Raw genomic sequence first — 27,913 nt, 5'->3', positions numbered from 1 at the left:
TTTTGGGGTTTTCCCATAAAATCTATGCATATATAATAATTAAAAAAATATATATGGTCAATGTATAGTTGTTTCTCATACTTTAAAAATATTATGTACGTACATGTATAATAATGTACGTATATCTTTGTTGATGAGTTAAAATTGTTGAGAAATATTTATTGATATAATAATAAACTAATATTCTACGATAGTTCTACTGGAGATGAAGACATTGTTATTTGCAAAAAAATAAGTGTTTCTAAACATACTTACAACTTACAATGTCTCTCATGTCATACTAATTTATACTTCTGTTTCATCAAGTCGGACATTGACTAAATCATCGAATTCTTCCAAAAATGATGTCTTCCCTTTTGGTTATGACTCACAATGTTTGAATGTCATAATTCTCTCCAAAATTATCGATGATTTTTCAATGTCGTACACATTAATTAGTATATGTACACGATTCTTTTAATTAACTGAATTTTCATATTAGCTCCACGGTAAGTAGAGTGTCACCAACATCTCTGACATGTCATATCCCATATTTCTCAACAAAAATTCAGTCCATCTATTGTAATGTAATCTTTGCTACTACCTTTACTATCGTTTTTAATCGTCATCTTCAACGCCCTCTTCGTCATCCCCAATCTCTTACTGTTCATCCTCTTTATCGTCCTCGACTTCTTCTTCCTCATTGTTTTCATCTACATTTGGTACCTCAAATATGGTTTTTGTTGTGTTTTCATCTCTAACCCAAGGTTAGTTTCATCAACAAAGTCCCACATCATGTACATTATATTCACACTTTGCTTATCGGATTGGACAAAATGACACAAAAATGTTTACACTTAGATCCCTACTATGAATAAAAAAAAATGTTCGCATTGGTGTTGTTTAGATGAGAACCTATCAACACAAGAGGATCAAGTACTTGGTATATTACAGTAAAATTATATGTGGTTCTGTTGAAGAGAATTATGGTCTTTTTAGGAATTTTTGTAATGTTTGGTATCTACGATGGTGCATACGGCGAGTTAACCAAATGTTATGTATTTAGTACGATATATATGATATTTTTTTTTTGATGTTGTTATTTCTATTTAATTGTTATTTTGATTTTTTTTTAGTAAGCGTTATGTTATACGATATATATTTGTTGAGAATAGATAAGATTTTAAACTAAACCCGTAGACGTACACGATAATATTGAGATACACGTACACGTGTACGACCTCTCCAAACAGTTATATCCTAAAAATGCCTAAATCACATAAGTCTTATACTATGTACGTACACAAAAATATTTATTGGAGCGTACATGGTACAACATTAATTTAATTTTTTGACATCAAAATTAAGTTATTATGTCAGTTATTTGTATGACTGTATTTTTTTCATGTGTTGTTCATACATGATTTGAATGTTTTGTTTTTATGGTCAAAAAATATTTGAAACGTAAATATACAAATTATTTAGATATTTACGTACATATATACACTCCCACACACACGGTCACTTTCAGCATCGTCACCATCGGTCCTAGGGACAGTATTCCCGAGTGCCTTGACGGTTGTAATGAAAGAGACAAACAAGGTGACACTAGGATCCCCACCACGAATCAAAAAGAATGTATCCAGGTTCATTTGATTGTCAATGTATACAGGAGGGCGTTTACTTTCTATCATCACTGACATCTTTCCCGGCATCCAGTAACTAATTATTGGATTGCATTCGGTGCACTTCAAACTGAAAACCTCGCATAATGTACGTACAAATGCCGTGTACGTCATGTTTTGCCTAACACGTACACAACGACCAAACCAGCCTTCCCATGGTTCAAATTTCCATTCTTCTTCTTTGCATTTCCACTCACCCACCATAGTAAATACGGGAATATCCATTACCAACCTGCATCATAAATTCAGCAGAACCCCATTAAATACAAATGAAAGCATGATTATATCTACAAAAAACAAAAAGAATTCCCAACTACACACTTATAAACATAAATCTATCCTCATTTAGCAATTTCAACTAAAAAAAGTGGAAATAAAAATATTCTGGGGTTTTATATAAAAACAATGTTGATCTTAGCACACAATCAAGACCCTAGTGTGTTAAAACAAAAAACTTCTTAACCAATTTCATTACTTACACGTTCAATGCTTGTCTTGGCTCCAAACTTTGTAAATCAAGAAGATCAAACCGATGAAGAATCACATTCGTTCAGAAAAATTTGTTTGTTTGATGGATCATGTTTGTCTCTTACAACTATTCACACATATAAACTAATATTAGAAAAAGTAATGATGACTTTTGCATTAATTGTGACATGAGTCATGTCTAAACTTTTTGGGCATTAAATACTGATGTCTCATTGTGTTTTAATGTTATTAATCCCAACTTGTCACTGTACTCCCGCACAAATCAATTAAGAACGAAATATATTGCGTAACCGGAACAGTGTACGTAACTGAACCGCTTAACTGAACCGTACAGTGAACCGCTTAACTGAACCGTACGCTTAACTGAACCGTACAGTGAACAGTACATCGGTAGGGGTAAAATGGTCAGATTTTGGCCAAAATGTCAAAACTTGAAAGCCCATTCTCACTTTGCCAAAACTTGAAATTAAAACTTGGTCAACTGCCATAACATGCAATTTACCCTTTAATTTAAGTGGTTTGGTAGCCTAAACCGAATTGAAAGTTTAACCATGCTTTACCATTAGTTTATCAGACCAAATCAATCCTCTGTTTATCTTAAATTGAACCGGTTCTGACGTTTACCTCTTAACCCATGACATTTAACCCCAATTTAAAGATGTAAAACCCCTAATTCTCCTGAATAAAACACCATAGACGAACGAAGCTTGAAGGCTAAAACCATATACATAGAATCTGTTAATGGAGCGCCACAGATCCGAAAGCGCGCGAAGACATTTGTTCTACTTGTAGCGGCAAATGTTGGGTTACTTATGCTTATTTTTCAAGTCGTTTTATTTTTTTGTAAGTTATGGAGATCGGACATAGTAACCGTATAGTATGTTTGAAATGATCAATAATGTGACAAGTATGTTTTTTATCTATGTGTGATAAAAAAAATATTAACACTAAAGTTTGAATGTTCGATAGTAAATGTCGGCTTATAGCTCTTTCTACAATACTAAAACATGTTCTATCTTCTTCTTCCCTTGCCTACTTCTATTCGTACGACTGCTCGGATCCTTCTCAGCAGAGGGAACCATGAATCCTTCACTCGTCACCGCCATTAACGCTCCAATTTCACCTTCTCCTCTTCTTTCTCACTTGCTACCTTCTTACTCGCCGTCGTTATCGACTTTCGTTCCCTCGTAGCTCAGCTGCTTCCTCCGACCAATTATCAGCGAAGAATCTCGGTATCCATGGGAATAAGAAGGAGCTCACTGGATTGTGGAGAAAATGACGCCGCCGGTGAGGCTAGCCACTTCAGCTGTTGTTTTAGCTACTGGTTACGGCCTAGGGCTCCGGTGTAGTTGAGTGGATCTTGATTGCAGAATCACTGATTCCTTGGTGTTGTTTAGATTGGCCGCAGGATTTTTAGGCAAAGGCTTGAGACTGGGGAACGTGAAGGTGATGCAGAACAGCGTCGGGTGAGTCGCCAGCCCCTAGTATTCGTTAATTTTATCGTTGGATTGTTCAGAAAGAGAGCATAAGCGTGATCACAAGTTGTATGCTTCCAGTGCAGGCATTTATGAGGCTTGTATATGTTTCAGCTCTTGTGTTTGGAGATGCTTCATCCTTCCTTTTGCCTTGGAAGCGAGTATTGAAGGTCACAGATGCCCAGGTAGGCATTTCTAAGTCCTTCATACTTGTGATTTTTCGCAATAGTTGTTCTATGGGAAGTTGCATATTGGCAGCTTACTCCTACTTGGTAATCTCAAGTTCTGTGCTAATGTCTTGACCTCATTTCTAGGTTGAGATTGCTATTCGTGAAAATGCAAAGCAGCTGTATGCCCAACGGTTAAAAATTAAAATTAGTTGGTAGAGGTAATGTTGTTTATGTTTTACATTTTGAGATGGGAAGTAATGTTACATTTGTAGAACTGAGGAAGTCTGCTTGAGTTGGTTATATCAATTATTGTGGCACTTCTTTGTCCATTGGGTTTTGTAATATTCGTTTCTCAGCAACCTTAATTGTTGCTTCACATGGGACTGTAGTGATGTAATGAATTCTTATCATTTAACATTGATAATAGACAATGCTTAGCTTTTTTTCATCAACTTAATGCATGGAAACTTACATGGTTATGTCTCTAAACATGTTCTTACAGCTATTAACGTAGAAAACCTAGTGGACCTTAAAAAAGCACAACTATCATTCAAGCTTTCTGATGAGGTACTCTATTTCTTTGTGGCATTGAATTCCTGCTACCTCTGGTTGTACTTATTCTGACAGTTTCTTCTCCCTCACAGCTTGCTGAAGACCTGTTTAGAGAGCATACGAGAAGAGTAGTCGTAGAGAACATTTCATCGGCACTCAGCATACTAAAATCCCGCACACTAGCAGCGTAAATCATTTTAACATATTGCTTACTGAATCATGCATAGAAAAGTCGTATAGAATAATCATAATCCATGTGAATTAGTTTGGTTTACACATTCAACTTTTTTATTTCTTGTACCAATTATTTATGACTTCAGCTGTAGGCTTGTCCAACTCTATATCAGAATGTGCACATGTGGTATCACGTGACGGGTGTTTCCGTATAATGAGCCTAAAAGATAGAATAACAATTAATTCAATGATTGAGAAATTTTTATAATGAAATGATTTGAACATAAGTGAAAGTTAATTCTATTGTGGTCTCACATGACTGCACAAAAGTAGAGCAATACTGATTACTGAACATGTATAATAGATCTGATCTCATTATAGTATGTCCTGTTCTTTTTGGCGAAATGTCTCATTCATTATACAAAAGCACGTATAAATCGAAGATAAGAGTTTGATAGAAGCATATGATCCAATCAATTGATTCATGGAGATGATGATATGACATTGTTTTCCGAGATTACAAAAAAGTGAAAATTAATAACAAATTAGAAGAATAAAAAGCAGAATCATTTAAGTTAACATGATCTGAGCAACACCTTGACAATGGAAGCGTAACATCCAGAAGATTTAGCATTATTATAATGATTCGATCCGTAGTCTAAACTCGAAGCAGATTCAAACCACATTGATCTTTTTCTTCTGTTCCTCCTGCTTAAATCAGATGTCCTCAATGGAGAAGATGGAACCGAAGACGAGGATGACGAAGAAGAAGCTGGAGACGAAGGAACACTACGATTCTTGGGAAGCAAGGAACCAAAGAGAGTGTTGGTTTTAGGGTTTGCAGGTTTAGTAGAGGAAGGATAAGCGTAGAAGTAAGAAGGAGGAGGTGTTAGTGGAGCTGAAACCGGAGAATTGAAATCTGAATCAGAATCGAAACCGGAAGAGGAGGATCGTTTGCTAAGTCGTCTTGGAGTTCCGGGCTGAGATTCCCATTTGAAGGGAACGGCGGCCGATGATCCACCGTAGTAGTCGCCGTCGACGACCACAGAGAGGATCAGTTTGGTCGTGGAAACCCTAGAACGATCCAGTTGAGGCATTGGACACTTTTGTGAGGAAGTGACTTTTGTTTCCGGGTTTGCTCAACTATAAAAGAACTATGATCAAAAGAAAGAGACTCGACTTCTTCTTCTTTTTTTTTCTTACTTTATTGGGTGAATTAAGAAGATTTAGATTCAGATTCAAAATTTCTGAATTGTTTGTGATCTTATTTTATTATATAGTTTTGAATGAGTAAGAGGCAATTTGATAAAATATTGTTGAATCTCGAGGTGTGATGCTTCTTCTGGGCTCTGCTTCTTGGAAGCCACTGAGAGTATTATCCTGTTCGAGATCATTTGATCCAATTATAGGTCCCTTTATTATAATACAGAATTGATATAAGTCAATGTAATTCCAAGACACTTGGACGATCCTATCCCTATATCTCAGAGGCTGGAAAAGAGAGGACTATGGTCTATGTTGTATATGCAAGCTTGATCTTTTGTTGCACATGTAAATCGATTTCTCTTCAGAATTGAACTGAACCTTCTGCTCTGTTTTGTGGACGATTTTTTGGAATCGCTCTACTATAATATTAGCAAATTGGTATCAGAAAATATCTTTGTAACATTTTAATTATAATACTAGATTGTATTAATATTTCATTCTGTAACAAAGTTACAAAAATAATTTTAGAAATAACATAATTAGTAAGAAGATCACAATACTAATTTCGTTAATTTTTCATATCCATGCATGACGTCGGGCAATCATATAGTATCTATTAAAAATATATAAAAACTTGTTTATATAATTGTTTTAATTACTGTATCACTAGTCCCACCCACCACAACCAGCCACCACGTAAATTGATTGAGACAAAAAAATGAAGACTTTTCTGTCACCTATCGGTATCCAGCTGTAGTGATCAATTGTATAGTTTCCTTGCTATACACGCAGAAACCAAATGTGCAATTATATATATTGATTAATCCCGGTGACTTAAAGATCGAAATTACCAAAAGATGAGTCTAAGCTCCGATCTAAAAGAGAGTAATTTGGACGAGATGAAGAATGTTTTGGAGGATTTAACATCGAATGTGAAGCAAGTACAAGACGGTTTATTAGAAGAGATACTTGCACATAGCGCAGACACGGAATACCTCCAGAGATTCCTCCATGGGATGTCTACTAAAGAGCTTTTCAAGAAGAATGTTCCAATTGTAACATATAAAGATGTTGAGCCTTATATTGAGCATGGAGAGCCTTCAAATATCATATCTGCCCATCCCATTACTAGATTCACCTTTAGGTATTATAAGTTTTTTTTCCCCTTCAGTTCTTGAAATCTGTTTGATCATATGATAATGGATCAACTAGTTTATTAACGGTGTTTGTTGACTACTTGTGGGTGTAGCTAGTTCTGGAACTTCAGGAAGGAAACAGAAGTTAATGCCTTTCAACATGAAGTACTTGGAGAACATCATATATTCCATAGGAATCTACACTCTTTCGTTATATGCAGGTACATAATTAAACCTTCTTCTTCCTTTTTACGAGGACATGTAGTCTAGTGGGGACATGTTTAGTGTTTTCTATTAGTGTCATCGTTAAGTCACAGTTCAAATTCGATATATAGAATCATTGTTTGTACTAGTGACAAATGCAAGGATGGTTCTTGAATCTAATTCAGATTTGATGTTGACAGATTTTACATGGTATGCAGATATCTCTACTGTTCCAGGCCATTACGTTCTTTACTGGGAACTCAAAGCGGAAAACAAAAATACAATCCTTGAGCTCGGTGAAAAGTTATTGATGGAGTGTTGCTATACCGTGGAAGAAGCATTCAATTTTCTATACCGGAAATTTCGGTGCAAGGATGGTTTAATTGGAGCTCTAGAGATAAGAGTGGTGCAACCAGGAACATTTGATTCTCTTATGAACTATTTCATCTCTGAGGGTTCTTCTTTAATTCAATACAAAACCCCCATTATGCATGATATCTGTCCATGCCTTAGCCATTCTTGAAGATAAGGTTTTCGCACAGTTCTTCGGCGACAAACCCCCACCTTTCTGACTTTTCGCCTTTGTAGAGCTCCTCAGCTTCGAGGGCTTTTTATTATGTATGATTTGAAATAATAGTTTGGGGAAACAAACTTGAACAAGACATTGCAGTTGTGTATGTGAAATGTGCCATCCATTAAATATTTTTCTTATTCTCTTTTCTTTCAGTGATTACTTGTAGTGAAATCAAGTTCCTGTCACTTGAAGTTGCAATACTTACAAAAACAACAGAACACAGAGAAAGATACTCTGTGTTAACATAATATATAAAACCCATTTCAATAATCTTTAACCGTCATTGTCGCTTGGAAACAGGTCAGTGCAGAGCTCTCCATAGAATCTAGTCACAAGATCAATGAAGATAGGACTATTAAGATTCTTCCAATAATAGAGAAGCTCTTCCATGTCCATCAAGTCATCTAATTTCCCATCTTCAACGATCATATGGATCATGTAGTTCTCGAAGTTTGTGCAAGCCTCTTTCACACCGTCTTCCTTCAGCATATGTCTTTGACTCGTCCTCGCTTTCTTGTTCCTTTGCGTCACAGCCAAAGGAAACATCTTTCTTGAATGCAGAAGCTTGGAATCATCGATCAGACTAGCTGCATTGGCATTGTAGATTCATTAAAATTTAGATCAAAGGTCTACAAAATCGAAAATATATATAGTTAGTTTCAAATTAAAGAAATTGCTGTTACACGGTGAACTTCTGGGTCTTATCTGGCTCATCCTCTGCTCCTTATCAGTATTGAGAAAACAGAGACGAGACAACAAACTAGAAGAAGAAGATTGTGTGGTCGTATTGACATTGTGAAAACGAGCATGGAAGAAGGAGATGAGTCTGTTGCATGATTTTGAAAGCTTTGATTTCAAGCTAATCAAACTTGCCTTCAGTCTCATTCTCAATCGTTCCAACTCTGATTTATTTTTGTTGTTGTGGTACAATGTCAGTTTTGGGAGGGTGGTTCGTGTTACGTGGGCTTCACGTCTTTGCCTTTGAAGCTAAGTCGTGATGGTGGAGTCCCATGAACTTTGTTTAGCCTTAATTTGTCATGTTTTTGGCTAATTTAATTTTAAGCTTTAATTTGGTAGGTTTATATCGGTGTTTACTGGGAACTTAAAACCTTTAAACTGGATCTAATCGTTAGCGCTGTGACTGTCCCCACTCTTTTGTCGAGCCCTAACATCAAATATGAGTCGTTGACCCAAAAAAAAAATTAAAAACTTGGGCCAAACACACACGTGAGAGGTAGGGAGACCACAAGCTAATTGGTGAAAAGGAGACGAACTATTACACGCCGAGTTTCATGCAAGTATGTCTTTTATTATTCTCTACAGTTTCTTCTACACCATTATTGTTATATACTATGATTGTGGCTAAATTAAGAGATTGGACATGAACCTGAAATCTTGTTTAACCTCTTTTGTTGAAACCCTTTGTCACGTTCGCCGGATCATGTTTTGGAGGCAACTTACCAGAAATATTCTATTTAGTCTAATTAATACCCCAATCGACCTTACTACGTACTCACAAATTTTGAGGACACTTTAATTTGTTGCTAAATTTTCAACTATGATAAAACTTTTAAATTCTCAACCTCTTTTTAATAACCATGCATTTGATTTATCCATCTACGTACAACTCGATTATTTCGATTACACCCGTTTAGATAGGATATTTTATTTCAATTTGATTTGGTTTAACTTGGTTAATTCGGTTAGGGAGAGCAACCGAAATGTGTTTGGTACGAACAAAGACATTCTACGAAGTGGATCCCATTTTTGTTCTGTCTAGTGACTCTATAGTCCCTTTACATCCCAATTCGTCACTTTCTCTCTTTTATCTGTCACATAGAAACTCTGCCTCTACAGATTTTTTTCTCTTTTCTATGAGAAGATCACTTATTTTTTGAAACAGAGATGAGGAATTATAAGTTCAGATTGTCAGCTATGATCCCAAGTCGCTGGTTCCACAAGCTCAAAAACATGACCAGGCCTAGAAATAAACATCCTCTTCCTTCTTACTCCTTAAACACTACCAAGAAGAGAAAACCTTCCTCTGAGTCAAAGTCTCTTCCTCACTCTTCAACCTCTTACTTCTCCAATAGGTCACACACTTCCTTTGAATCTAAGATCCTTCAAATTTCACCAAGAAACTCTCCTCACAAGATACAGAGCAAAAGAAAGACTGTTTACAAGCCTTCTCCTCCTTCCACTTCTTCTGTGTCTGCAGGTTTTAACAAAAAGAAGATCAAATTTCATCGAAACCAAGATTCTTTCTCTGAAGATGATGTCATCATCGACATGAATAACAGAGATTTCAAGAAGAAAATGTTCAAAGAGATCAATAAGTTTGATTCAACGGAGAAAGCATGTCCTGCAAGTAACCGAACCAAGGAAACACTTATAACTCATCATCTATCTGTGAAGGTCAATAAAGAGAAAGAAGATGAAGAAGAGGAAGATGCATGTAGAATCCAGAAGAAACATCAGAAAACATTAGTTTCCGGTGGAAGAAGATCATCAGATAAATCTACAAGGATAAAACTCAGAGTGAGTTCTCCTAGAATTCAAGTCTCACCTCGTAGAAGCAAATCGAGATCACAGAACAAACAAGTTCTTGACAGTTTTGCAGTAATCAAGAGTTCTCTTGATCCAAAGAAGGATTTCAGAGAATCAATGGTGGAGATGATAGCAGAGAGCAACATCAGAACCTCTAAAGACATGGAGGATCTTCTAGCATGTTACCTTACCTTGAATGCCAAGGAGTATCATAATCTTATCATCAAGGTTTTCGTTCAAGTCTGGCTTGAAGTTATAAACTATGATCAAAAGCTTTAAATCTCTGGTAAATTGTACTTCTTTTAAAGAGTTTGATGTAGCTGTGGAGATTTTCTTTGCAAGACCAGTTTTGTGTTTTGTCTGTCTAACGTGATAAAGACAGATGGAGCACTCGCTTTGTTTTGTATTTGGTTATGATTTGTGGAGATAATAAAACATACTTATTCAGCAATTGAGCATTATAAAAACCATACTTTTCTGGCGTGAGATATCCAAATCATAGCTACAAAACCCTAAACATTTATGTGATATATTTCGAAACAATATAGAAAATATTTATACAAGTTCGAAGAGTTTTCTATTCTAGTTTCATGTAGTGATAATCAGAAGAAGTCTTTTAATTTTGATGTAGGTAAATGATGCGTTTCTTCATTTTCAGTTAAGCGATTAACAATAGCTTGAGGATCGAAATAAATCAAAGGCTCAGCAATAATTGTAGATTTGTAGTAAGATTAAACTTTGGATTAGGATTTGATCGAGTTTAGTCATAGTAACGACTTAGGTTACAAGAGCGAAAAGGTCAAATCACACAATAGCCCAAGAAAAGAAAAAAAGAGTCAACAAAAGGCCAAAAGTGTAGTGACAAGAAGCCACACGGAGACAAGTCAGAAACCCATCAAGTACGGAGTAGAAATGGGTTCCAGTCCTAATGAATAATGAAGCAGGAAACATGAAAATGGAGCCTGAAGAACATAAATCGCTAGAGAGAGAAAGAAACACTGACACAGAAGAGTATATGATTAAAGAGGAAAAGCAGAGAGAGAGTTTTAAGAACCTAAAGACTCTTTGTTGTTGTGATGAAGAAGAAGATGAGGACCACTGTTTTGCTGCTGTTTCCCAATGCCCATCTCCTTACCTCTACCATCCATTTATACTGTTAGTACTTAGTACGGTATGGACAGACATTTCTTGGGAATTGATCAGCCACTATTCCGTACCAATTCACCCTAATTTCATTAAGGGTAATTTGGGGATATCACATTTATGGTGGCACTCAGATTATAAGGTGGCACGCCAGATTAATTTTTTTCAAATAGTGGCATATGTGGCTCGGACTCCCACAATCATAATCATAAACATTTAATGAAACACCAAGCTCAATTTGGATCCAAGATATTTGCATCCCGTTAATCTGTCTTTTACATCGGTGCTACTGCTTGTTTCGGATAAGAATGTTGCTTGTTAGGTTTAACCAAGACAGTGAAAACTGTACTAGGAATCATATAAACCAAAATGAAGTGCTCTTGGATTGGTTAAGGCACCTAGTTTACTTCACAAAACGATTCACTAGACAATCATCATCATAGACGAGATTCTACGGGTCTTAAAAGACAAAAGGCTACAAAATGTTACCCAGTTTTTTACTTTCCATAGATGCCACAATACGTCATTGTTCAGCAGTTGTTGTTACTCGCCTACTCACAAAGAGGTCTGCTGCCTACTCTAGTACTCCAATACCTATAAGCAAAGAATGGAAAATTGAAGGAGCAATTATACGTAAAAACAATGAGATACAATTATGATTTTAATGCTGAAAATAAAGACAAAAGATAATCAGCTATTAGAACACCAACTCTCCTAATAAGCTCAACTCACCCATTAAAAAGTTAGATTGCCATGAATGGGTGAACCTAGATTTGTTTACTCATAAACTTATCATAGAAATCATAAAATCCATCATTCCAGCATATACATGTAAAATAGCAACATTGATAGTATTTTATCTATTCTGTATCAAGCAGCACTATACATACGCTCATAGTTCCACAGGTAGAGTTTACCTTCAAAGCTAACTTGTGAGTAGAACTATTGGCTTATAAGAACTTGGCTCACTGTTTGTGAGGGTTCATATCATTCCCCCTCCCCTACCCTACGCACTTTAGTTTCGGGGAAATGAGAAGCTAATGCAGCAGTATTTTATTGCTCTTCTAAAGGTCATCAGGCTGACGATTGTACCCTATAGACTATGTATATGTTTAACTCACCTACTCAATGATGGCGCTCTTCCCGCCTCATCTCAACTCGAAATTTATCTTTAATATCACCCTGTGAGATAATGTATCTAGCATTAGACACGCGATAAATTAACTCTAAGAGAAATGAGTAAAGAACAGAAAGATAAGTGAAGCTGTGTACATTAGTTCTGCGCACTAGAATTGGATTCTCATCTTTAATCCGCTTCCAGTTTGCACCATACCTGAATCACAAAAAATGCATCAAATCAATAGATATGCATGAAAGATATTCTTCTAACATCTAAGAGAATTTTCAGGTTTGAAGTACTTTTCATAGCCTTTCAGTACAGCCAGCGTTTCTGCAGTACTCCAAGGAACTTTTGGCCTTCTAGCACCTTCAAAAACTCGGTTTCTTTTCAAAGGAGACACGACAATTCTTTTACGTTTTGATTTTCTTACACCATCATCGCCCATTTCTCCATCTGAATCATCAAGGGAGTCTTTCCACTAATCAAACAAACAAAAAAAAACTCATCTGAACAGAGTCCTACATTATACTGTTGCATGAAAAGCACGTTATATTAACTCAGCTATAGCTCCCGAACCGAACATACAAAGAAATCAATTCAGCGAGTCCTACACAATTCGAATTTCCCACCGAGTGCAGCAGGCTGGTCCGACAATACGAAATAATAAGAAAAGATCGAACAATGAATCTGGATAGTGCTTAGAAAACTTAGTAAATGATATGCTGAAACAACTAAAATAAAGAAGCAAATTTACTTCATAAGTGTGTGCTGTACTACGTCGCTCCATCAAGCTAGGCCTTGGTGAAGCGTTTGTTGCAGAAGGATTAGCAACATCATTTTCTTGTTCTGTAATCTTCTCATTGTTTAAATTTGAAGGTCGTCCTTTTTCTAAAGCATTCATTAGCTCGATTTTACTAGCTCTAAGCTCTCTGAGCGCTCTGTCAACAACTGCAGATGAAATGGGCTTGAATTGACGGGGTACATATACAGCTTTTGACCCTCCAGAAATAGGTCTCTCCAGTTCTGTATCTAAGAGGCTCTCTACAACAAAAGAAATGCATCAGACCCTTTCAGTATCCAACAAAGCGCAATCACATTATAACAAAGTTAATAGAGAGATGAAAGAAACAAAGTTGAGAAAGTGTAGACCTTGTTCGTCTTCCATTGCTTCAGACGCCTGACTGTTCTGATTAACCACCCCCTCTCTTGCTTCAACCATTGACTCTGTCTCTTGAGATTCTTCACTAGATTCAATGTCCTCTGATTCATCCATGTTCGGATTCTCTAAAACAAGAATGGGATTCAAATCTAAAACAACCTTCCTCAAAGAAACCAAAGCTTTGTCTCTAGTATCTTCATCCATCAGTGTCTTACAAGCCTTGTCGTCATTGTGGGCCTTCCATAATCTTCGACAGCATTTCAAGAGGTCAAGAGTAACCAAACAACTAACCTTATCGCATAAAGGCATAATCCTACCCAGCCATATCGAACTGATTGCTTCAGTATAAGCCTTTTTTGCATCTTTCTCATAAGCGAGACACTTCACTGTGCACTCCACAGCTACTTTACAATAAGCTTCCGTGACTGATTTGGGTACTTTAGAACCTTCTTTGTGTAGAATCTCCACTAGATTCTCTAACCGCTCGAGATTCTTCTCTTCCACAACACCATCCTCAATCTCCATGAAAATCCCTTCGAGTATAGCTTCCTTCCACTGCGACAGTGCCATAGTTGCTAAATCAACCAAACAATGTTAGGGCTTGCTTTCTCTCTCACCGATTCCGTCTCTCGAATTGGGTTACTCAGGAAAGGTCAATTAGGTTTGTAACACTTCAAAATTTCCAATTTTTCAGTTTTCGATTCTCTTCCGATTTCAGAGGCGAAAACGAAGCAATGGAAGAGAGAACCATAACCTTTTTGCAGTTTCCCATCTCTGAAAATAACAACGCGTGTCGTTTTATCTATTATAAAACGGCTCCCATTCCATATTCCTATGGGAGAAACGTCACGATTTTCACTTGTTTCCTCCTTTTTTTTTTAATAAACGAAAAATCAGAAGAAGGCAGTAGCGGCGGAATCGGATTCATTGGGTACAGAGAAGCAAGACCTAAGAAGAGGAAGCTGCAGCAGCACAAATTGTTCACCAGTCGCTATCTTCTTCTCAGAACGAGAACAATGTCTTCAATGAAATCCGTCTCGGCTTTGGACAATGTAGTGGTGAAGTCACCGAACGATCGGAGGCTATACAGAGTGATTGAATTGGAGAATGGATTGTGTGCTCTGCTTATTCACGATCCAGATATTTATCCCGAAGGCTCTGTTCCGGATCAAATCGATGAAGATGACGAGGACGGAGAAGAAGATGAAGAAGATAGTGACGAAGATGATGATGAAGATAATGATGAAGAAGATGATGAAGAAGGGGAAGGAGATGAAGAAGATGATGAGGATGAAGATGAATTGAAAGGGAAAGGGGATCATCAGACCAAAAAGGTTTTCAGTTTAAAGCTATATCAGCTGTTTTCTTCTTGTGTCAAATTTTGATTTTTGAACTCGAATGTTTTGTGTTGTGCGTCTCAGGCTGCTGCAGCTATGTGTGTTTCAATGGGAAGCTTCTTGGATCCTCCGGAGGCACAAGGCCTGGCTCACTTTCTTGGTATTTTCATCTTTCTATGAGTTTGAACTACAGTTTGAATGCACTTCTTCTGATTTTTTTTAACTAATTCAATCACTCTCATGTTTATGTTTTGTGCAGAACACATGCTTTTTATGGGTAGCACTGAGTTCCCCGATGAGAATGAAGTAAGCATTGCATTATTTTCTATGGCTCCAATGGTTTGGCACTATTTATAGATTTTCATATGAAAATAAGTATTCTGCTAACTTCATAATTTTTTTATCTTTGAATCAAGAAACTAACCCAGTTAGCATGATTAGATATATCAGTAAATCTTTTCGGAGCTTGGATATAATGGATTATGGTTATATCTTTTCAACGTTTAATATGGACTTCGTTTTGTTAGCATGATGTATTTTTGAATTCTTCCGGTTTTGACTTCTTGCAGTATGATAGTTACTTGTCTAAGCATGGTGGATCCTCTAACGCGTACACAGAAATGGAGCATACATGCTATCACTTCGAAGTCAAGAGAGAATTTCTTCAAGGGGCCTTGAAAAGGTACAAATATTGCTTGAGCTGCCACTTCACTTATCGATATAAATGTCATTTGCTGTAAATTTACCAAGGCAGGCGATATATATGTCGGTATGCATGCCTAGAGATTGTTATCATTGGAAAGGAAGATGCATAGTTCTACTTATCGTTTGAGCTTTCTGTTAGGTTTAATCTTTTCCTTTTCAGTTGTGTTCTTCAGATCGCTTATTTGACCTTAGAACTGTTTTCTTGTTATTAGATTCTCTCAGTTTTTTGTTGCACCGCTCATGAAGACTGAAGCTATGGAACGAGAAGTCCTTGCCGTTGATTCAGGTTTATCTTGCTTGTTTCATACCCTTATTTCTTTGTTCGAAATTATCGAAAGATCCATCTCCAATCAACATTCAGATATATAAACCTTTCTATATAGTTAAAAGTGTCTTGCTAACAAGGTTCAAATTTGTAGAATTTAACCAAGCCCTCCAAAATGATGCATGTCGCCTGCAACAACTTCAGTGCTATACGTCTGCAAAGGGTCATCCTTTTAATAGGTTTGCATGGGGTAAGGATATCTCGGTGTACCTTTCTTGCCACATTTAAGATATTCATGAGAGGATTTATTGTTAATATGTCCTTCATGTGCTCTGGAAGGTAACAAGAAGAGCTTAAGTGGTGCAATGGAAAATGGTGTTGATCTACGGGAATGTATTGTGAAATTATACAAGGAATATTACCATGGTGGACTGATGAAGCTCGTTGTCATTGGGGGAGGTAAAATTCTCTAGGTGTATGATGTGTCTAGCTGTGATTCTTGAAAAATATTTATATACATTTCTAAATATTGGCCTGTGTTACTGTTTGAGTTTAATGTTTAGCTTTGAAGTCTTGCAGAATCTCTCGACATGCTTGAAAGTTGGGTTGTAGAACTATTTGGTGATGTCAAAAACGGATCCAAAATCAGGCCAACTCTGGAGGCAGAAGGTCCTATTTGGAAAGGTGGTAAATTATATCGCCTAGAAGCGGTTAAAGATGTTCATATACTTGGTTTGACATGGACTCTCCCTCCTCTTCGCTATGCCTATGTGAAGAAGCCGGAAGACTATCTAGCACATCTATTAGGACATGGTAAGAAATCACATCAATTCTACCTTTTATATAGAGTTTTCTTTAAGCGTGCTTGTGCATGTCCTTATTGAGGAATGTTGTTTATAACATTGTGTTTTTAGAGGGTAGAGGAAGTCTGCATTCATTCCTCAAAGCTAAGGGTTGGGCAACCTCACTGTCTGCTGGTGTTGGGGATGATGGAATTAACCGCTCGTCTCTAGCCTATGTATTCGGCATGTCCATACATCTCACTGACTCTGGTTTAGAGAAGGTAACTTGTCAGATACTTATTTATACTGAATTTTCCATAAGTAAGTTTGACGCAGGGCATAATTAATCATTTTCAATTCCTTTGTCTCTGAATTATGAAGTAATATATATACTTGTTTCTTATTTTTGTTGACAAGCTGACATAACCTGTTACTAGCTGCATATACAATTATACAGTAGTCTCGTTCTTGCCCTATTTGCTTTTGTTATGTTACAATTTCCCATGTTGACCTTATGACAACTTTTGTTAACAGATTTACGACATCATTGGTTACATCTATCAATATCTCAAGTTATTGCGTGATGTGTCACCACAAGAATGGATATTCAAGGAACTCCAAGATATTGGGAACATGGACTTTAGATTTGCCGAGGAGCAGCCGGCGGATGATTATGCTGCTGAGCTCTCAGGTTTGTGCTTATATAGTTATTTGTCTAGTTATTTTTGAGTGACTCTATTAAGGTGCTAATAGTGGTGAACTTATTATGTTGGCATGTAAAGCCTAAATATTTTCAGAACCTATTATGCATTGATGTGTACATGTAATGAAAAGTCTTCATCGTGGGTTTCTTAGTTAATCATTGAAAGTGTTAATTGTACAGAGAATATGCTTGCTTATCCGGTGGAGCACGTTATTTATGGTGATTATGTATACCAGACATGGGATCCAAAATTGATAGAAGATCTTATGGGTTTTTTCACACCTCAGAACATGAGGATTGATGTTGTTTCGAAATCCATCAAGTCGGAAGGTATTTTAAAGAATCATCGAGTATGTAACTTTTGAATACAAATTAATATTCTTAGTATTCTTCTTTTGAAATTTTGCTTGTTTCAGAGTTCGAACAAGAACCTTGGTTTGGTTCTAGTTACATAGAGGAAGATGTTCCATTGTCTTTGATGGAATCATGGAGCAATCCTTCAGAAGTAGATAACTCTTTGCATCTCCCCTCGAAAAACCAATTCATCCCTTGTGATTTTTCAATCCGAGCCATTAATTCTGATGTGGATCCCAAAAGTCAGTCTCCTCCTAGATGTATAATTGACGAACCGTTCATGAAATTCTGGTACAAGCTTGACGAAACTTTTAAGGTTCCTCGTGCAAATACATACTTCCGCATAAATTTGAAGGGGGCATATGCCAGTGTGAAGAACTGCCTTTTGACAGAATTATTTATTAACCTTCTAAAAGATGAGCTAAATGAGATCATCTACCAGGCAAGTAATTAATTTTTAGGAAAATCTTCTTAGATCTTTTTGTTTTTGTATTGACATTAATATCTGACTTTTTGCAGGCCAGTATAGCAAAACTTGAAACTTCTTTATCTATGTATGGTGATAAGCTAGAGCTTAAAGTGTATGGCTTTAATGAGAAAATTCCAGCTCTTCTATCAAAAATCTTAGCCATAGCCAAATCCTTCATGCCAAACCTGGAGCGATTTAAGGTATGTGAATATTTGCATGTATAGTTGTCATACTTTTTATTCTCATTTAATCTTAAATTTCAAGTTTTGTGTCATTTTCTTATCCTCATCATTTCTTGATTCAACTTCATTTTCTTTCTAACCTTGTAGGTTATCAAAGAAAACATGGAGAGAGGGTTTAGGAATACTAATATGAAGCCTTTGAACCATTCTACATACTTGAGACTGCAACTCTTGTGTAAACGGATCTATGACAGCGATGAAAAGTTGTCTGTACTAAATGATTTGTCTCTCGATGATCTCAACAGCTTTATTCCTGAACTCCGTTCTCAGGTAACTTTCTGCATCAGTGTGATTCCTGTTTTTACTTAATAGACAGATTTTTTATTATTCTCGGGTTTTGTTTATATTGGGCAAAGATTATGTAATACTTCTGTTATGTTTTCAGATATTTATTGAGGCTCTGTGTCATGGTAATTTGTCCGAAGACGAAGCAGTGAACATATCAAACATATTCAAAAATAGTTTGACGGTTGAACCACTCCCAAGCAAATGTAGACATGGAGAACAGATAACATGTTTCCCTCTGGGTGCAAAACTTGTAAGAGATGTTGATGTGAAGAACAAATCTGAAACAAACTCAGTAGTCGAGGTAAAAAGGAAACAGTATTTTCTTGTGATAAGAGTCAGGCAAGAAGAAAACATAGTACTTTCTTCTGGTATAATCATGGTTTTGAATCTGAACCTGAATCTGATATGCAGCTTTACTATCAAATCGAGCCTGAAGAAGCGCAGTCAACAAGAATGAAAGCTGTGCTGGATCTCTTTCATGAAATCATAGAAGAGCCATTGTTCAATCAGTTGAGGTTAGTCATCACATGTTTACTTAGTCTGTTTAATAGATGAAATCGTATTTATGTATAGTCATATATATGTGATTTTGGATATAGGACAAAGGAGCAGCTTGGTTATGTTGTCGAGTGTGGCCCTCGCTTAACGTATCGTGTCCACGGTTTCTGTTTCTGTGTTCAATCTTCTAAATACGGTCCAGTTCATTTGCTGGGGAGAGTCGACAATTTCATAAAAGATATCGAAGGCCTTCTGGTAAGTCTGTAATCAAAAAGAAAATATTGATTTTTTGTTAAATCTTTACCTCGCTTCACAAATGTTAATCGGGTTGTAATTGCAGGAACAACTCGATGATGAATCCTATGAAGATTACCGAAGTGGTATGATTGCTAGATTGCTGGAAAAGGATCCCTCTCTCTTGTCTGAGACAAATGAATTATGGAGTCAGATTGTTGACAAAAGGTAAGGATCTCAAGAGTTTAAAGGATGTGATCTGTAGTTTCATATAGAACTTCAATGAGTTACTTAGATCCATATCCATATCGGTCGCTGGCTAATGAAAATGGAGTTTAACTCTCTCACAGGTACATGTTTGATTTCTCCCACAAGGAAGCAGAAGAACTAAGAAGCATACAGAAGAAAGATGTGATCAGATGGTACAAAACCTATTTCAGAGAATCGTCACCCAAATGCCGTAGGCTTGCGGTAAGGGTTTGGGGATGCGATACCAATATGAAAGAAACTCAAACAGATCAAAAGGCGGTGCAGGTCATCGCAGACGCAGTGGCTTTCAAGTCAACTTCTAAGTTTTACCCCAGCCTTTGCTAATGAGAAACATACAAAGAGTTTTGCGTCGTCTTCCCTTTTTTTTTTCTTTTTTTTTCTATTTTTATTCACTCAATTTTCTTCATACCCCCACATTGGATAGGTTATACTTTTGAGTGACAAGCACCAAAAATATCCCTTTTTGTTATGATTTGAGTCTACGCATTTAAAGTATGTTTTTATCTGTTGGATGAGGTTGAAATTTATTGATTAGAATATAACTATCATGTACAATGTATAGATTTACCCAAAAAGAAGCAGCATAACTAAAAAACATACAGAAAAAAAGAAAGTTATCAATCAATTAAAACTTACAAATAACCATCGACACTCCCACTAATAAAATCCCAATTGGAACAATTTTCTCCTTAATGACAGGTAGTATATATGGCCACTGGAACATTAAAAAAAAAAAAAAAAAAAAGAGAGTATAAAATGATCTTTGATTATTGTACAGTGAATGTCTTACATAAATAACCAACGGTAAAAAATCAAATATGAACGTGGATCATGAATTACTATTTGTTTGATAATTACGATTATATCCCGCGGTTAATTTCTCTGGTAGGGCCTATCAAACGTAGAAAGCGAAAACTATCTTCTTCCGCTCTCTCTCTCTCACTATTTTTCTCTGTACGGTGGTGAGTGAAGACCATCAAAATTGCAGAAAATAGGCTTAATCTGAATCTCTTCTCCTCCGTCGATGTTTTGAATTCTCTCTGGTTCTCCAATTCTCCTGTGAGTTTCTCTCTCTCTCTCTCTCTCCCTCCTTATGTTCTCGTTTTCTCATTTCGCGTCTCTTGAATTTTCCTTCAACTAATTTCTTTGATCTCTGTCTTATAACGGCAGATCTAGGGTTTATGGCTTCTGGCTTTCAATAAATCTTCTTCGTTCTCCGACTCTTTTATCTAACGAGTTTCTATATTCTCCATTTTTGCTTCAGCTCGAGCTGCCTTAAGCTTCGCATTTACGTTTAGCACGAATGAGGTTCGTTTTCTCCAGATCGCTCTTGTTTTCTTCACGTTTCACTGGATACCGTTACGATTCATGTATATTTTTTGGTGGATTAGATCATCGTAGATCGTGATTGAAGAAGCGAGAGATAAATTAGGAGAGCGAAGATGAGCGAGGGCCAGAAGTTCCAGTTGGGAACAATCGGCGCTTTGAGTTTGTCCGTTGTGTCGTCTGTCTCCATCGTGATCTGTAACAAAGCACTTATTAGCACCCTTGGCTTCACATTCGGTAGCCTATTCAATTTTTCCTTCACTGTTACATGCTCCTTTGATTATCCATGTTCCGCTGCTGATATTGTTTCCTCTGGATCTATTCGTATGTTTGTATGCTAATTGCTTCCTGCTTGCTTATTTGATGAAATTGAGGATTGAGTTGATACTATGTTCTGAATTGTCAGCTGGTTATTTTTTTGGTCTCTTATGCTCCATAACGAAAATTGCCTTCATGATTGTATATGTTTCAGAAAGTTTCTTATGGCTTTAGAATTTAGATGCTCCTATGCCTTTGAATGATATGTGTTGTATGTGTGTCTAAGAGATTGGAAATGTCCTCTTACCTTTTGAGGTGCTTCATAACTTTTCAGCTCTTCTTTTCTGTGGGACTCAATATTTTTTTTCTAGGATACACGGGTGATTCTTATGTAGTATTATACTTACAAGACGCTGTTCTATCCCATTTTCATATCTGCGTCACCATAACTGCTTTCATGTCATCTTATGCAATTGATCTCTTAAGCTATCTGTACTTATTCTTGTTATTTTGTATGTACAGCGACTACTTTGACAAGTTGGCATCTTTTGGTCACATTTTGTTCCCTTCATGTGGCATTATGGATGAAGATGTTCGAACACAAGCCTTTTGATCCACGAGCTGTGATGGGATTTGGCATATTGAATGGGATATCCATAGGACTATTGAACCTCAGCCTGGGCTTTAATTCTGTCGGTTTTTACCAGGTATAGCTTTTTCATTTCAGCTACTGCATCATGTCATATCCATTTTTAACTTGTGTTGTTCTCACTTCTAACCCATCTTCTGTTCCTTTAATAATAGATGACAAAACTAGCAATCATCCCCTGCACTGTTCTCTTGGAGACCCTCTTCTTCAGGAAAAAGTTCAGGTTAGCACTCAAATTCTCTTCCATTAACACGTGAATGATTATTGATTCGGAGGAAGCTATTTCACATCAATTCTATCTTTTCTCATGGTCATGCATTTCTGGTTGACTTAATCCAAAGTTCTAATTTGATATACTGTGTAATAGTTGAGCAACTTAGTGATAGCCTTACGTCCTTTGTATTGATTATTCATCCTCATAAATTGTCATGGCTTCATGAGTTTCTCTAGCTAGTTTCTGGTTAAGGGCCTAGTTAATGACACCCTTATTTTTGTCTTTGCAGTCGAAAAATCCAGTTTTCATTAACCATCCTTCTCCTTGGTGTTGGAATTGCAACCGTCACAGATCTTCAACTTAATATGCTGGGTTCAGTCTTGTCGCTGCTGGCTGTTGTCACAACTTGTGTTGCTCAAATTGTATCCTATGCCTAGCCTTTCTTTTCTCATTGCTTTAGTCTTTCAACCTTCCTATATATCTTGTCTTAAACCAATCCGATGCTGTTATCTTAACCAATTGTACACAGATGACAAATACCATCCAGAAGAAGTTCAAAGTTTCATCCACGCAACTTCTGTATCAGTCTTGCCCGTATCAAGCAATCACTCTTTTCGTCACTGGGCCATTTTTAGATGGGCTCCTAACCAATCAGAACGTGTTTGCTTTCAAGTACACTTCTCAAGTAGTGGTGAGACTCAATCAATCTCCTAGGGATTCTACCAAACTTGTTTACTGATCTTCTTGCTTCCATGTCGATTCTGCATATTTACGAGTGCTTCTATGTTGATTGCAGTTCTTCATCGTCCTGTCCTGCCTCATATCAGTCTCTGTAAACTTCAGCACATTTCTTGTCATTGGAAAAACATCTCCTGTCACATATCAGGTTCTGGGACATCTCAAAACATGCCTGGTTCTAGCATTTGGCTATGTGTTGCTGCGAGACCCATTCGACTGGCGCAACATTCTTGGTATTCTGGTGGCTGTGATTGGAATGGTTGTTTATTCCTATTACTGCTCGATTGAGACTCAGCAGAAGGCAAGCGAAACCTCAACTCAGTTGCCTCAGGTATATATCTTCATCTCTTATTTATAAAAAAGGTGGTCCTATAAAAGAAATAATTAGATGAGTCCCTCAAATCATATTCCTTTTTATAGTACCATTGATTTTGCAATTAGATTGCAATCAGAAAGCATCAGTATCATAGGCATTGTTCTACTTCTTCAGGTCTATCTATATATACTGACTTGTTATATTACTTAATTTGGTTAATCGGTTTGTCAGATGAAAGAGAGCGAGAACGATCCTCTAATAGCAGCTGAAAATGGAAGCGGAGTGTTATCAGATGGTGGTGGGGGAGTGCAGCAAAAGACAGTGGCTCCTGTATGGAACTCAAATAAAGATTTTCAAGCCTAAAGCTTTGATCATCGCTATTTTTTTTTATATAATACCAACTCTCTTTGTATCAGATTTGTCCCCCCAAAAAAAACAAACTTTTTAATTTCTCTTTTTTTTCTTCCCTTTTAAATATGCATAGCAGAGAAGTAGGGGAGACTGAAAATCAACAACATTCCACACCATATGGAAAAAGAAGAAAGTAGAGAGTGAGGGGAAGAAAAGGGAACAGCTTTGAATTGATGATCCATTTTATTATACACAGCAGCTTTTTTGTCTTTTGTTTTTTGTTTTTCTTGTTTTTGGATTTAGTATTACAACTCTGTATTCAAAAGGCTGTGGCTATATTCATCAACACTGAAAACGTATATTTGATTTTAGACTCTTTTTTATGAAATCAACACCTACTCATTCTAGTGTCTTACCAACTTGTCTTTTTTCTTTTTCCATATATGACCAAACCATTTTGGATAAGAGTCAAAAAAGTTTCTGGTATTTATTAGTATATTATTATTGTAATACATGGAATGATGTTCACCAAAGCACCAGTGGTCTAGTGGTAGAATAGTACCCTGCCACGGTACAGACCCGGGTTCGATTCCCGGCTGGTGCATGAGCTGTGATGAAATTGGCTTCAGCGTTGGTTGGGTCCTTTGCATTCTTCTGATTTCTCAGATGTAATCGCCACACTCCTGAGCTCTCTTTTTTTTTTTTTTTTTTTTTTATTAATTCCTTGCATTTTAGTTTTGATTCGGTTTAAATCGAAAAAACGGAACAAAACGAAGATACACCACTTCCATATTCATTAGAGCTCTCAACCATACAAACTCTATTAATAACTTGTCATCTGCCAAAAAATAGCCTGCATATTCCACACAACCAACTCTGTTCAAATGAAACTCGTGGATTGACTGACACACACACACACATCATCATCATCACTTCATCATTAACAAAGAATATATCAAATAGAAATTGACACTTCTCAACATTACTACACTACAGAGCTTGAGAACAGAACGTTTACAGGATCCTTCACATTAGATAATACTCAAAAAGATAGTTCACCCTTTTATGTTTGACAGCGACTGCCAATTACACTGGTTGCATTTAGGTTTCAACACATCAAAAAATCAAAAGCAAAAAATACCAAATTTCTTGTTTTTTTGTTTTTTTTATGGATATCCCATTGCATTCCATGTCCGCCATAGAAGCCTAGACAGGAAGAAATAATTGCTCTGTTGCCTTCAGCGCCAAAATGGTTGGCATGGCACAGCTCATCTAATCAAATTCTCTGCTTAATCCTAAGAACCATCTGCTTTGGTCAAGAAACATCAACAGGTCTCTTTTGGATAACTTGTTCATGGTGTATGATGTCTGACACTTTGCTTGGTGGCCAATAGCGAAATACAGATCTCCCTATGATGTTCTTTATTGGAAGTGGACCCCTGCGTTTTACATTCACCACATCATCCATGAATCAACAGAGTTCCCACAACTGAGACAGAACAACTAAGTATTATATATATTCCAAAGTGGTTACCAGTTATGAGAATCAAAGCTTTTGTTGCGGTTGTCTCCTAGGACGAAGACATAACCTTCAGGGACAAACTGCAAATAAACAGGAAAAAAAAAAGAGATCAAGTTAGCAGCATTCTTGTAATAACTTTTAGGTTAGGAAGACATTAAATTAGCAAGTGCATGTTTGCTTACCATTGGTTCCATTTCATAGTCAATTGGCTCTAAGACAAAATCCTCTGCTTGAACAGTGTCATTTACTAAGAGCTTTCCATCACAAACCTATATGATACAGCATCGATAGGTTAGACAGGTAAATAACAACAACAGATACAAAGGTTAAGGATCTGTTTTGAGGAGGCTGGTCATCAAGAAGCCACTACAGACGTAAGACTGATAAAGGAGAGTGATGACTTCAATGGATTAATAGGATCAATCAACAAGTGGATTAGAGGTAAGGGCTTACTTCAACCCAGTCACCTTCGCTAGCAACAATCCTTTTTATAAAAACATCAGCACAACTGTAACCATGTTCCTGCAACTCAGGAGAATATCAAACACCTTTGAAACAGGTTTAAGAACATTTGAAAAACCAGAAATGGTGATTTGATATATATATACCACCAAAATAGGAGGAGCCTTGAAGATAACTATGTCTGAAACCTCTGGCTTTCTGAAAAGGTATGAGACCTGTCCAACACCAAAGCAAATAGACAGATTTGTTCAAAATGGTTAGTGCAGATCAATCAATTAAAAGATTAAGCCACATCACCAATTAACATAGTAATGTGCATCCTAGCTATTTCTTATATAAGAACAAACACATCTAAGACCATTTCCCATAACAAATTTTAGTCCCTACAATGCAGAATCGGTTAAAGCCACCATTTTTAAAACCTCTCAAGATCAAATATCATTCTACGGTCACAATCAAGAACAGAACAAACCAGTATTCTCACCTTCTCAGCCATAACACGATCACCCACATCGAGAGTAGGAAGCATAGATGTTGAAGGTATAGACTTTGGCTCAGCCAAAGCCGATCGGAAAAGGAGAGAAACAGTAACCGCCGTGAAAGCTGCCTTAGCATCTTCCGAGCAGATATTCAACAGCTTATTAACCCAACCGTTACCACCATTAGAGACTTTATCACTCAACTCCAACTTCACTTTAGCATCACACACCTTTCCTCCTCTATCAACCTCAGTAATATCCGTTGATAACGTCGCCGGAATACTACAAGGCATCCACTTGGAACCCCTAAGGAACGGGATAACAGAAGAAGTCTTAAAGGGAGAGATCCCGAGACCGGTCATACCCGAGAGCTGTGGAGCAGCTCCTGTCAAATTCATGAGAGAGATCATCCCCAACACAAGTGGACTCTTGCTTCCTTCTTCGAGGATTTCCCTCGCAATGGTGCTATACATCGACGAAGCTGGTCGAGCACGAGGGCTTGAGCATGTGTTGGATCCGGGAGATTTATCAGCAATATCGGGTATCTGATTGTGGCCGCAGAATCTGGGCCGAACCCATGATTCGAAGCATGAGCGAACGTCGCCGGTGCCGACACGAGTCCCGGCGGAAGAAGCAATGCTCCTAGCAACATAGCTGGAGTAGGTGAAGGTAACCCTAATCGCCATGAAATGCAGATTTTGATGAAGGAATTGGACGATGTTAGGGTAAATTGAGGTTTCGATGAGCAAGTAAGGGTTTTTTCTAAGGCCTAAGGAAGATCTAGAAAGAATAAGGAATCAATTGTTGAATTAACCGGAAATTGGAAGAGTCGATCTGCCGGAGAGATAAACGAAGATCTTATGCCGCCGGCGAGATCGAGTTTTATTTTTCAGGTTAGGAAGCGAAGGCGCGAAGAAGATGGAGAGAAATCTGGAGATCTCCCAGAGGAGAGGAGAAGGTTTGGTCGATAGCAGAGAGAGTCTCTTGTTCTTGTTGAGTCAAATACATTTCGGGCCTAAATGGGCCTTCAAATATACAATTTCCATTCATGTCCTAAAATTAAATATGCAAGAATCATAGACTATATAAACATAACATTGACGAAAATAGATTTTGAACAATCTAAATTCTATACAGAATATAATAAAATTGATAGAATACTTTGACGACTGACTTCTCAACATATTGCAATATAATCAATTTTGATCGTAAATTTAGGTGTTTACAAATAAAAAATATACTTTATGCCCACTAAAAGTATATGTAAATAAATAAACCTATATACATGTAATGTAGTTAGGAATTAGAGACGTAACAAGGTTGGGTTCTGGGACAGAAGTTTGTGAAATGCATAAAAAATAGAAAGTGATCGCAGCACATACATCATTCGTCCGAAACTTCTTTGATATTTCTTAATTAATTAGTATTGCAATTCTTATAAACAGCGAGTACTTAGTCGTTAACTTAGTTGGGTTGAATTTGACCACAACCTAACTCTAAGATAATATATTCTGTTTCGTTTTTGTTCACAAATTATTTTTTTAGCTTCTTTAAGGTCTCACCGAAATAGCCAAACACTAATCTCTCGTCGTCTCCCCAAATGCTTAATTTTATTTAATCAAATATTTCATATTTTTCTTAAGATGTCTCATGTCTCGAGGCTAAAATACGAATTAGAAATTGTCTACTGCATGTTTTGTTTTTGACAGTTTTGTGGGGTCAATTTACTTGTTAAATAGGTACTAGTTTACATGTGTTTTTCTTGGGTGATTTCCAATTTCGATTTCATAGAAACAAACATTATATATGATATCTTAAATGTGGGTCTATTCTATATG

At 36.9% G+C, this 27,913-nt stretch overlaps 9 protein-coding genes, 1 non-coding gene and 1 pseudogene across 13 annotated transcripts; 7 read left to right on the top strand and 4 right to left on the bottom strand.

Annotated features, from left to right (window-relative positions):
* Positions 1-112: 112 nt before the first annotated feature.
* LOC110224989 lies at positions 113-1,158 on the top strand (annotated as a pseudogene).
* Positions 1,159-2,520: 1,362 nt separating this feature from the next.
* Positions 2,521-4,624, top strand: LOC9325690 (protein TIC110, chloroplastic). Of its 2 annotated transcripts, XR_002329066.1 has the most exons (6): positions 2,521-3,440; positions 3,551-3,619; positions 3,715-3,813; positions 3,943-4,016; positions 4,301-4,365; positions 4,443-4,624. XR_002329066.1 is itself a non-coding variant. In XM_021010815.1 (4 exons), exons 1-4 carry the CDS (start codon positions 3,429-3,431, stop codon positions 4,012-4,014), a joined length of 252 nt encoding a protein of 83 aa, XP_020866474.1. In that variant the 5' UTR covers positions 2,522-3,428; the 3' UTR covers positions 4,015-4,251. The 2 variants fall into 2 exon arrangements, 1 of the variants encoding a protein (XP_020866474.1); XM_021010815.1 differs by lacking the exons at positions 4,301-4,365; positions 4,443-4,624 and having other exon boundaries at positions 2,522-3,440; positions 3,943-4,251.
* Positions 4,625-4,957: 333 nt separating this feature from the next.
* LOC9325689 (putative protein TPRXL) lies at positions 4,958-5,949 on the bottom strand. The gene has a single exon (XM_021014479.1). The coding sequence runs from the start codon at positions 5,619-5,621 to the stop codon at positions 5,100-5,102; it is 522 nt and encodes a 173-aa protein (XP_020870138.1). The 5' UTR covers positions 5,622-5,949; the 3' UTR covers positions 4,958-5,099.
* A 460-nt stretch (positions 5,950-6,409) lies between these two features.
* LOC110225056 (4-substituted benzoates-glutamate ligase GH3.12-like) lies at positions 6,410-7,682 on the top strand. The gene is made up of 3 exons (XM_021013712.1): positions 6,410-6,874; positions 6,984-7,087; positions 7,289-7,682. The coding sequence occupies exons 1-3, from the start codon at positions 6,588-6,590 to the stop codon at positions 7,591-7,593; spliced, it is 696 nt and encodes a 231-aa protein (XP_020869371.1). The 5' UTR covers positions 6,410-6,587; the 3' UTR covers positions 7,594-7,682.
* A 77-nt stretch (positions 7,683-7,759) lies between these two features.
* LOC9328428 (transcription repressor OFP17) lies at positions 7,760-8,653 on the bottom strand. Its single transcript, XM_002889578.2, has 2 exons — positions 8,328-8,653; positions 7,760-8,231 (listed from the first exon to the last, which is right to left on the bottom strand). Exons 1-2 carry the CDS (start codon positions 8,527-8,529, stop codon positions 7,918-7,920), a joined length of 516 nt encoding a protein of 171 aa, XP_002889624.1. The 5' UTR covers positions 8,530-8,653; the 3' UTR covers positions 7,760-7,917.
* An 883-nt stretch (positions 8,654-9,536) lies between these two features.
* On the top strand, positions 9,537-11,430 carry LOC9325688 (transcription repressor OFP4). Its single transcript, XM_002892319.2, has one exon. It carries the CDS (start codon positions 9,550-9,552, stop codon positions 10,468-10,470), a length of 921 nt encoding a protein of 306 aa, XP_002892365.1. The 5' UTR covers positions 9,537-9,549; the 3' UTR covers positions 10,471-11,430.
* Positions 11,431-11,652: 222 nt separating this feature from the next.
* Positions 11,653-14,482, bottom strand: LOC9328427. The gene is made up of 6 exons (XM_002889577.2): positions 13,604-14,482; positions 13,209-13,495; positions 12,754-12,932; positions 12,607-12,667; positions 12,456-12,516; positions 11,653-11,928 (listed from the first exon to the last, which is right to left on the bottom strand). The coding sequence occupies exons 1-5, from the start codon at positions 14,181-14,183 to the stop codon at positions 12,460-12,462; spliced, it is 1,164 nt and encodes a 387-aa protein (XP_002889623.1). The 5' UTR covers positions 14,184-14,482; the 3' UTR covers positions 11,653-11,928; positions 12,456-12,459.
* On the top strand, positions 14,190-20,315 carry LOC9328426 (nardilysin-like). The gene is made up of 20 exons (XM_002892318.2): positions 14,190-14,274; positions 14,511-14,947; positions 15,035-15,110; positions 15,210-15,256; positions 15,520-15,632; positions 15,868-15,941; positions 16,075-16,170; positions 16,260-16,379; positions 16,500-16,733; positions 16,835-16,983; positions 17,237-17,393; positions 17,586-17,735; positions 17,822-18,201; positions 18,279-18,428; positions 18,558-18,740; positions 18,856-19,059; positions 19,170-19,273; positions 19,358-19,511; positions 19,597-19,718; positions 19,841-20,315. The coding sequence occupies exons 1-20, from the start codon at positions 14,205-14,207 to the stop codon at positions 20,082-20,084; spliced, it is 3,264 nt and encodes a 1,087-aa protein (XP_002892364.2). The 5' UTR covers positions 14,190-14,204; the 3' UTR covers positions 20,085-20,315.
* A 256-nt stretch (positions 20,316-20,571) lies between these two features.
* Positions 20,572-24,000, top strand: LOC9325687 (UDP-xylose transporter 3). 3 transcript variants are annotated; one of them, XM_021013711.1, is made up of 10 exons: positions 20,658-20,819; positions 21,025-21,068; positions 21,152-21,323; positions 21,867-22,051; positions 22,149-22,216; positions 22,497-22,629; positions 22,737-22,898; positions 23,004-23,276; positions 23,493-23,591; positions 23,749-24,000. In XM_021013711.1, exons 3-10 carry the CDS (start codon positions 21,203-21,205, stop codon positions 23,764-23,766), a joined length of 1,059 nt encoding a protein of 352 aa, XP_020869370.1. In that variant the 5' UTR covers positions 20,658-20,819; positions 21,025-21,068; positions 21,152-21,202; the 3' UTR covers positions 23,767-24,000. The 3 variants fall into 3 exon arrangements, with proteins under 3 accessions (XP_020869368.1, XP_020869370.1, XP_020869369.1); XM_021013710.1 differs by having other exon boundaries at positions 23,746-24,000; XM_021013709.1 differs by having other exon boundaries at positions 20,572-20,819; positions 23,493-24,000.
* A 145-nt stretch (positions 24,001-24,145) lies between these two features.
* TRNAG-GCC lies at positions 24,146-24,216 on the top strand. Its single transcript has one exon. It is a non-coding gene; the product is annotated as a tRNA-Gly (tRNA).
* A 349-nt stretch (positions 24,217-24,565) lies between these two features.
* LOC9328425 (probable thylakoidal processing peptidase 2, chloroplastic) lies at positions 24,566-27,077 on the bottom strand. Its single transcript, XM_021013708.1, has 6 exons — positions 26,081-27,077; positions 25,743-25,811; positions 25,588-25,656; positions 25,317-25,403; positions 25,147-25,214; positions 24,566-25,051 (listed from the first exon to the last, which is right to left on the bottom strand). Exons 1-6 carry the CDS (start codon positions 26,759-26,761, stop codon positions 24,928-24,930), a joined length of 1,098 nt encoding a protein of 365 aa, XP_020869367.1. The 5' UTR covers positions 26,762-27,077; the 3' UTR covers positions 24,566-24,927.
* Positions 27,078-27,913: the final 836 nt, after the last annotated feature.

Source organism: Arabidopsis lyrata (assembly GCF_000004255.2).
Source record: "Arabidopsis lyrata subsp. lyrata unplaced genomic scaffold ARALYscaffold_1, whole genome shotgun sequence".
Taxonomy (NCBI): Eukaryota; Viridiplantae; Streptophyta; class Magnoliopsida; order Brassicales; family Brassicaceae; genus Arabidopsis; species Arabidopsis lyrata.
Note: the sequence above shows the minus strand (reverse complement) of the source record. Positions and strands in the feature narration are given on the sequence as shown.

What these genes read in the sequence shown, in the direction of transcription:
- LOC9328426 (XM_002892318.2), top strand. Translation starts at nt 14,205, where the DNA reads ATGTTAGGGCTTGCTTTCTCTCTCACCGATTCCGTCTCTCGAATTGGG. An exon ending in TTTTAATAGGTTTGCATGGG is followed by an intron (nt 16,171 to 16,259) that starts GTAAGGATATCT and finishes GTGCTCTGGAAG; the next exon opens with GTAACAAGAAGAGCTTAAGT. An exon ending in TTCCTGAACTCCGTTCTCAG is followed by an intron (nt 18,741 to 18,855) that starts GTAACTTTCTGC and finishes TTATGTTTTCAG; the next exon opens with ATATTTATTGAGGCTCTGTG.
- LOC9325688 (XM_002892319.2), top strand. Translation starts at nt 9,550, where the DNA reads ATGAGGAATTATAAGTTCAGATTGTCAGCTATGATCCCAAGTCGCTGG.
- LOC9328428 (XM_002889578.2), bottom strand. Translation starts at nt 8,529, where the DNA reads ATGAGACTGAAGGCAAGTTTGATTAGCTTGAAATCAAAGCTTTCAAAA. An exon ending in AAGACCCAGAAGTTCACCGT is followed by an intron (nt 8,232 to 8,327) that starts GTAACAGCAATT and finishes ATGCCAATGCAG; the next exon opens with CTAGTCTGATCGATGATTCC.
- LOC110225056 (XM_021013712.1), top strand. Translation starts at nt 6,588, where the DNA reads ATGAGTCTAAGCTCCGATCTAAAAGAGAGTAATTTGGACGAGATGAAG. An exon ending in ATTACTAGATTCACCTTTAG is followed by an intron (nt 6,875 to 6,983) that starts GTATTATAAGTT and finishes GGGTGTAGCTAG; the next exon opens with TTCTGGAACTTCAGGAAGGA. An exon ending in CACTCTTTCGTTATATGCAG is followed by an intron (nt 7,088 to 7,288) that starts GTACATAATTAA and finishes CATGGTATGCAG; the next exon opens with ATATCTCTACTGTTCCAGGC.
- LOC9328427 (XM_002889577.2), bottom strand. Translation starts at nt 14,183, where the DNA reads ATGGCACTGTCGCAGTGGAAGGAAGCTATACTCGAAGGGATTTTCATG. An exon ending in AGCAATGGAAGACGAACAAG is followed by an intron (nt 13,496 to 13,603) that starts GTCTACACTTTC and finishes CTTTTGTTGTAG; the next exon opens with AGAGCCTCTTAGATACAGAA. An exon ending in GTACTGAAAGGCTATGAAAA is followed by an intron (nt 12,668 to 12,753) that starts GTACTTCAAACC and finishes TTTGTGATTCAG; the next exon opens with GTATGGTGCAAACTGGAAGC.
- LOC9325687 (XM_021013709.1), top strand. Translation starts at nt 21,203, where the DNA reads ATGAGCGAGGGCCAGAAGTTCCAGTTGGGAACAATCGGCGCTTTGAGT. An exon ending in ATTCTGTCGGTTTTTACCAG is followed by an intron (nt 22,052 to 22,148) that starts GTATAGCTTTTT and finishes CTTTAATAATAG; the next exon opens with ATGACAAAACTAGCAATCAT. An exon ending in TTCTTCAGGAAAAAGTTCAG is followed by an intron (nt 22,217 to 22,496) that starts GTTAGCACTCAA and finishes TTGTCTTTGCAG; the next exon opens with TCGAAAAATCCAGTTTTCAT.
- LOC9325689 (XM_021014479.1), bottom strand. Translation starts at nt 5,621, where the DNA reads ATGCCTCAACTGGATCGTTCTAGGGTTTCCACGACCAAACTGATCCTC.
- LOC9325690 (XM_021010815.1), top strand. An exon ending in GTGATGCAGAACAGCGTCGG is followed by an intron (nt 3,620 to 3,714) that starts GTGAGTCGCCAG and finishes CTTCCAGTGCAG; the next exon opens with GCATTTATGAGGCTTGTATA. An exon ending in TGAAGGTCACAGATGCCCAG is followed by an intron (nt 3,814 to 3,942) that starts GTAGGCATTTCT and finishes CCTCATTTCTAG; the next exon opens with GTTGAGATTGCTATTCGTGA.
- LOC9328425 (XM_021013708.1), bottom strand. Translation starts at nt 26,761, where the DNA reads ATGGCGATTAGGGTTACCTTCACCTACTCCAGCTATGTTGCTAGGAGC. An exon ending in AGGCTCCTCCTATTTTGGTG is followed by an intron (nt 25,657 to 25,742) that starts GTATATATATAT and finishes CCTGAGTTGCAG; the next exon opens with GAACATGGTTACAGTTGTGC. An exon ending in ACTATGAAATGGAACCAATG is followed by an intron (nt 25,215 to 25,316) that starts GTAAGCAAACAT and finishes GTTTATTTGCAG; the next exon opens with TTTGTCCCTGAAGGTTATGT.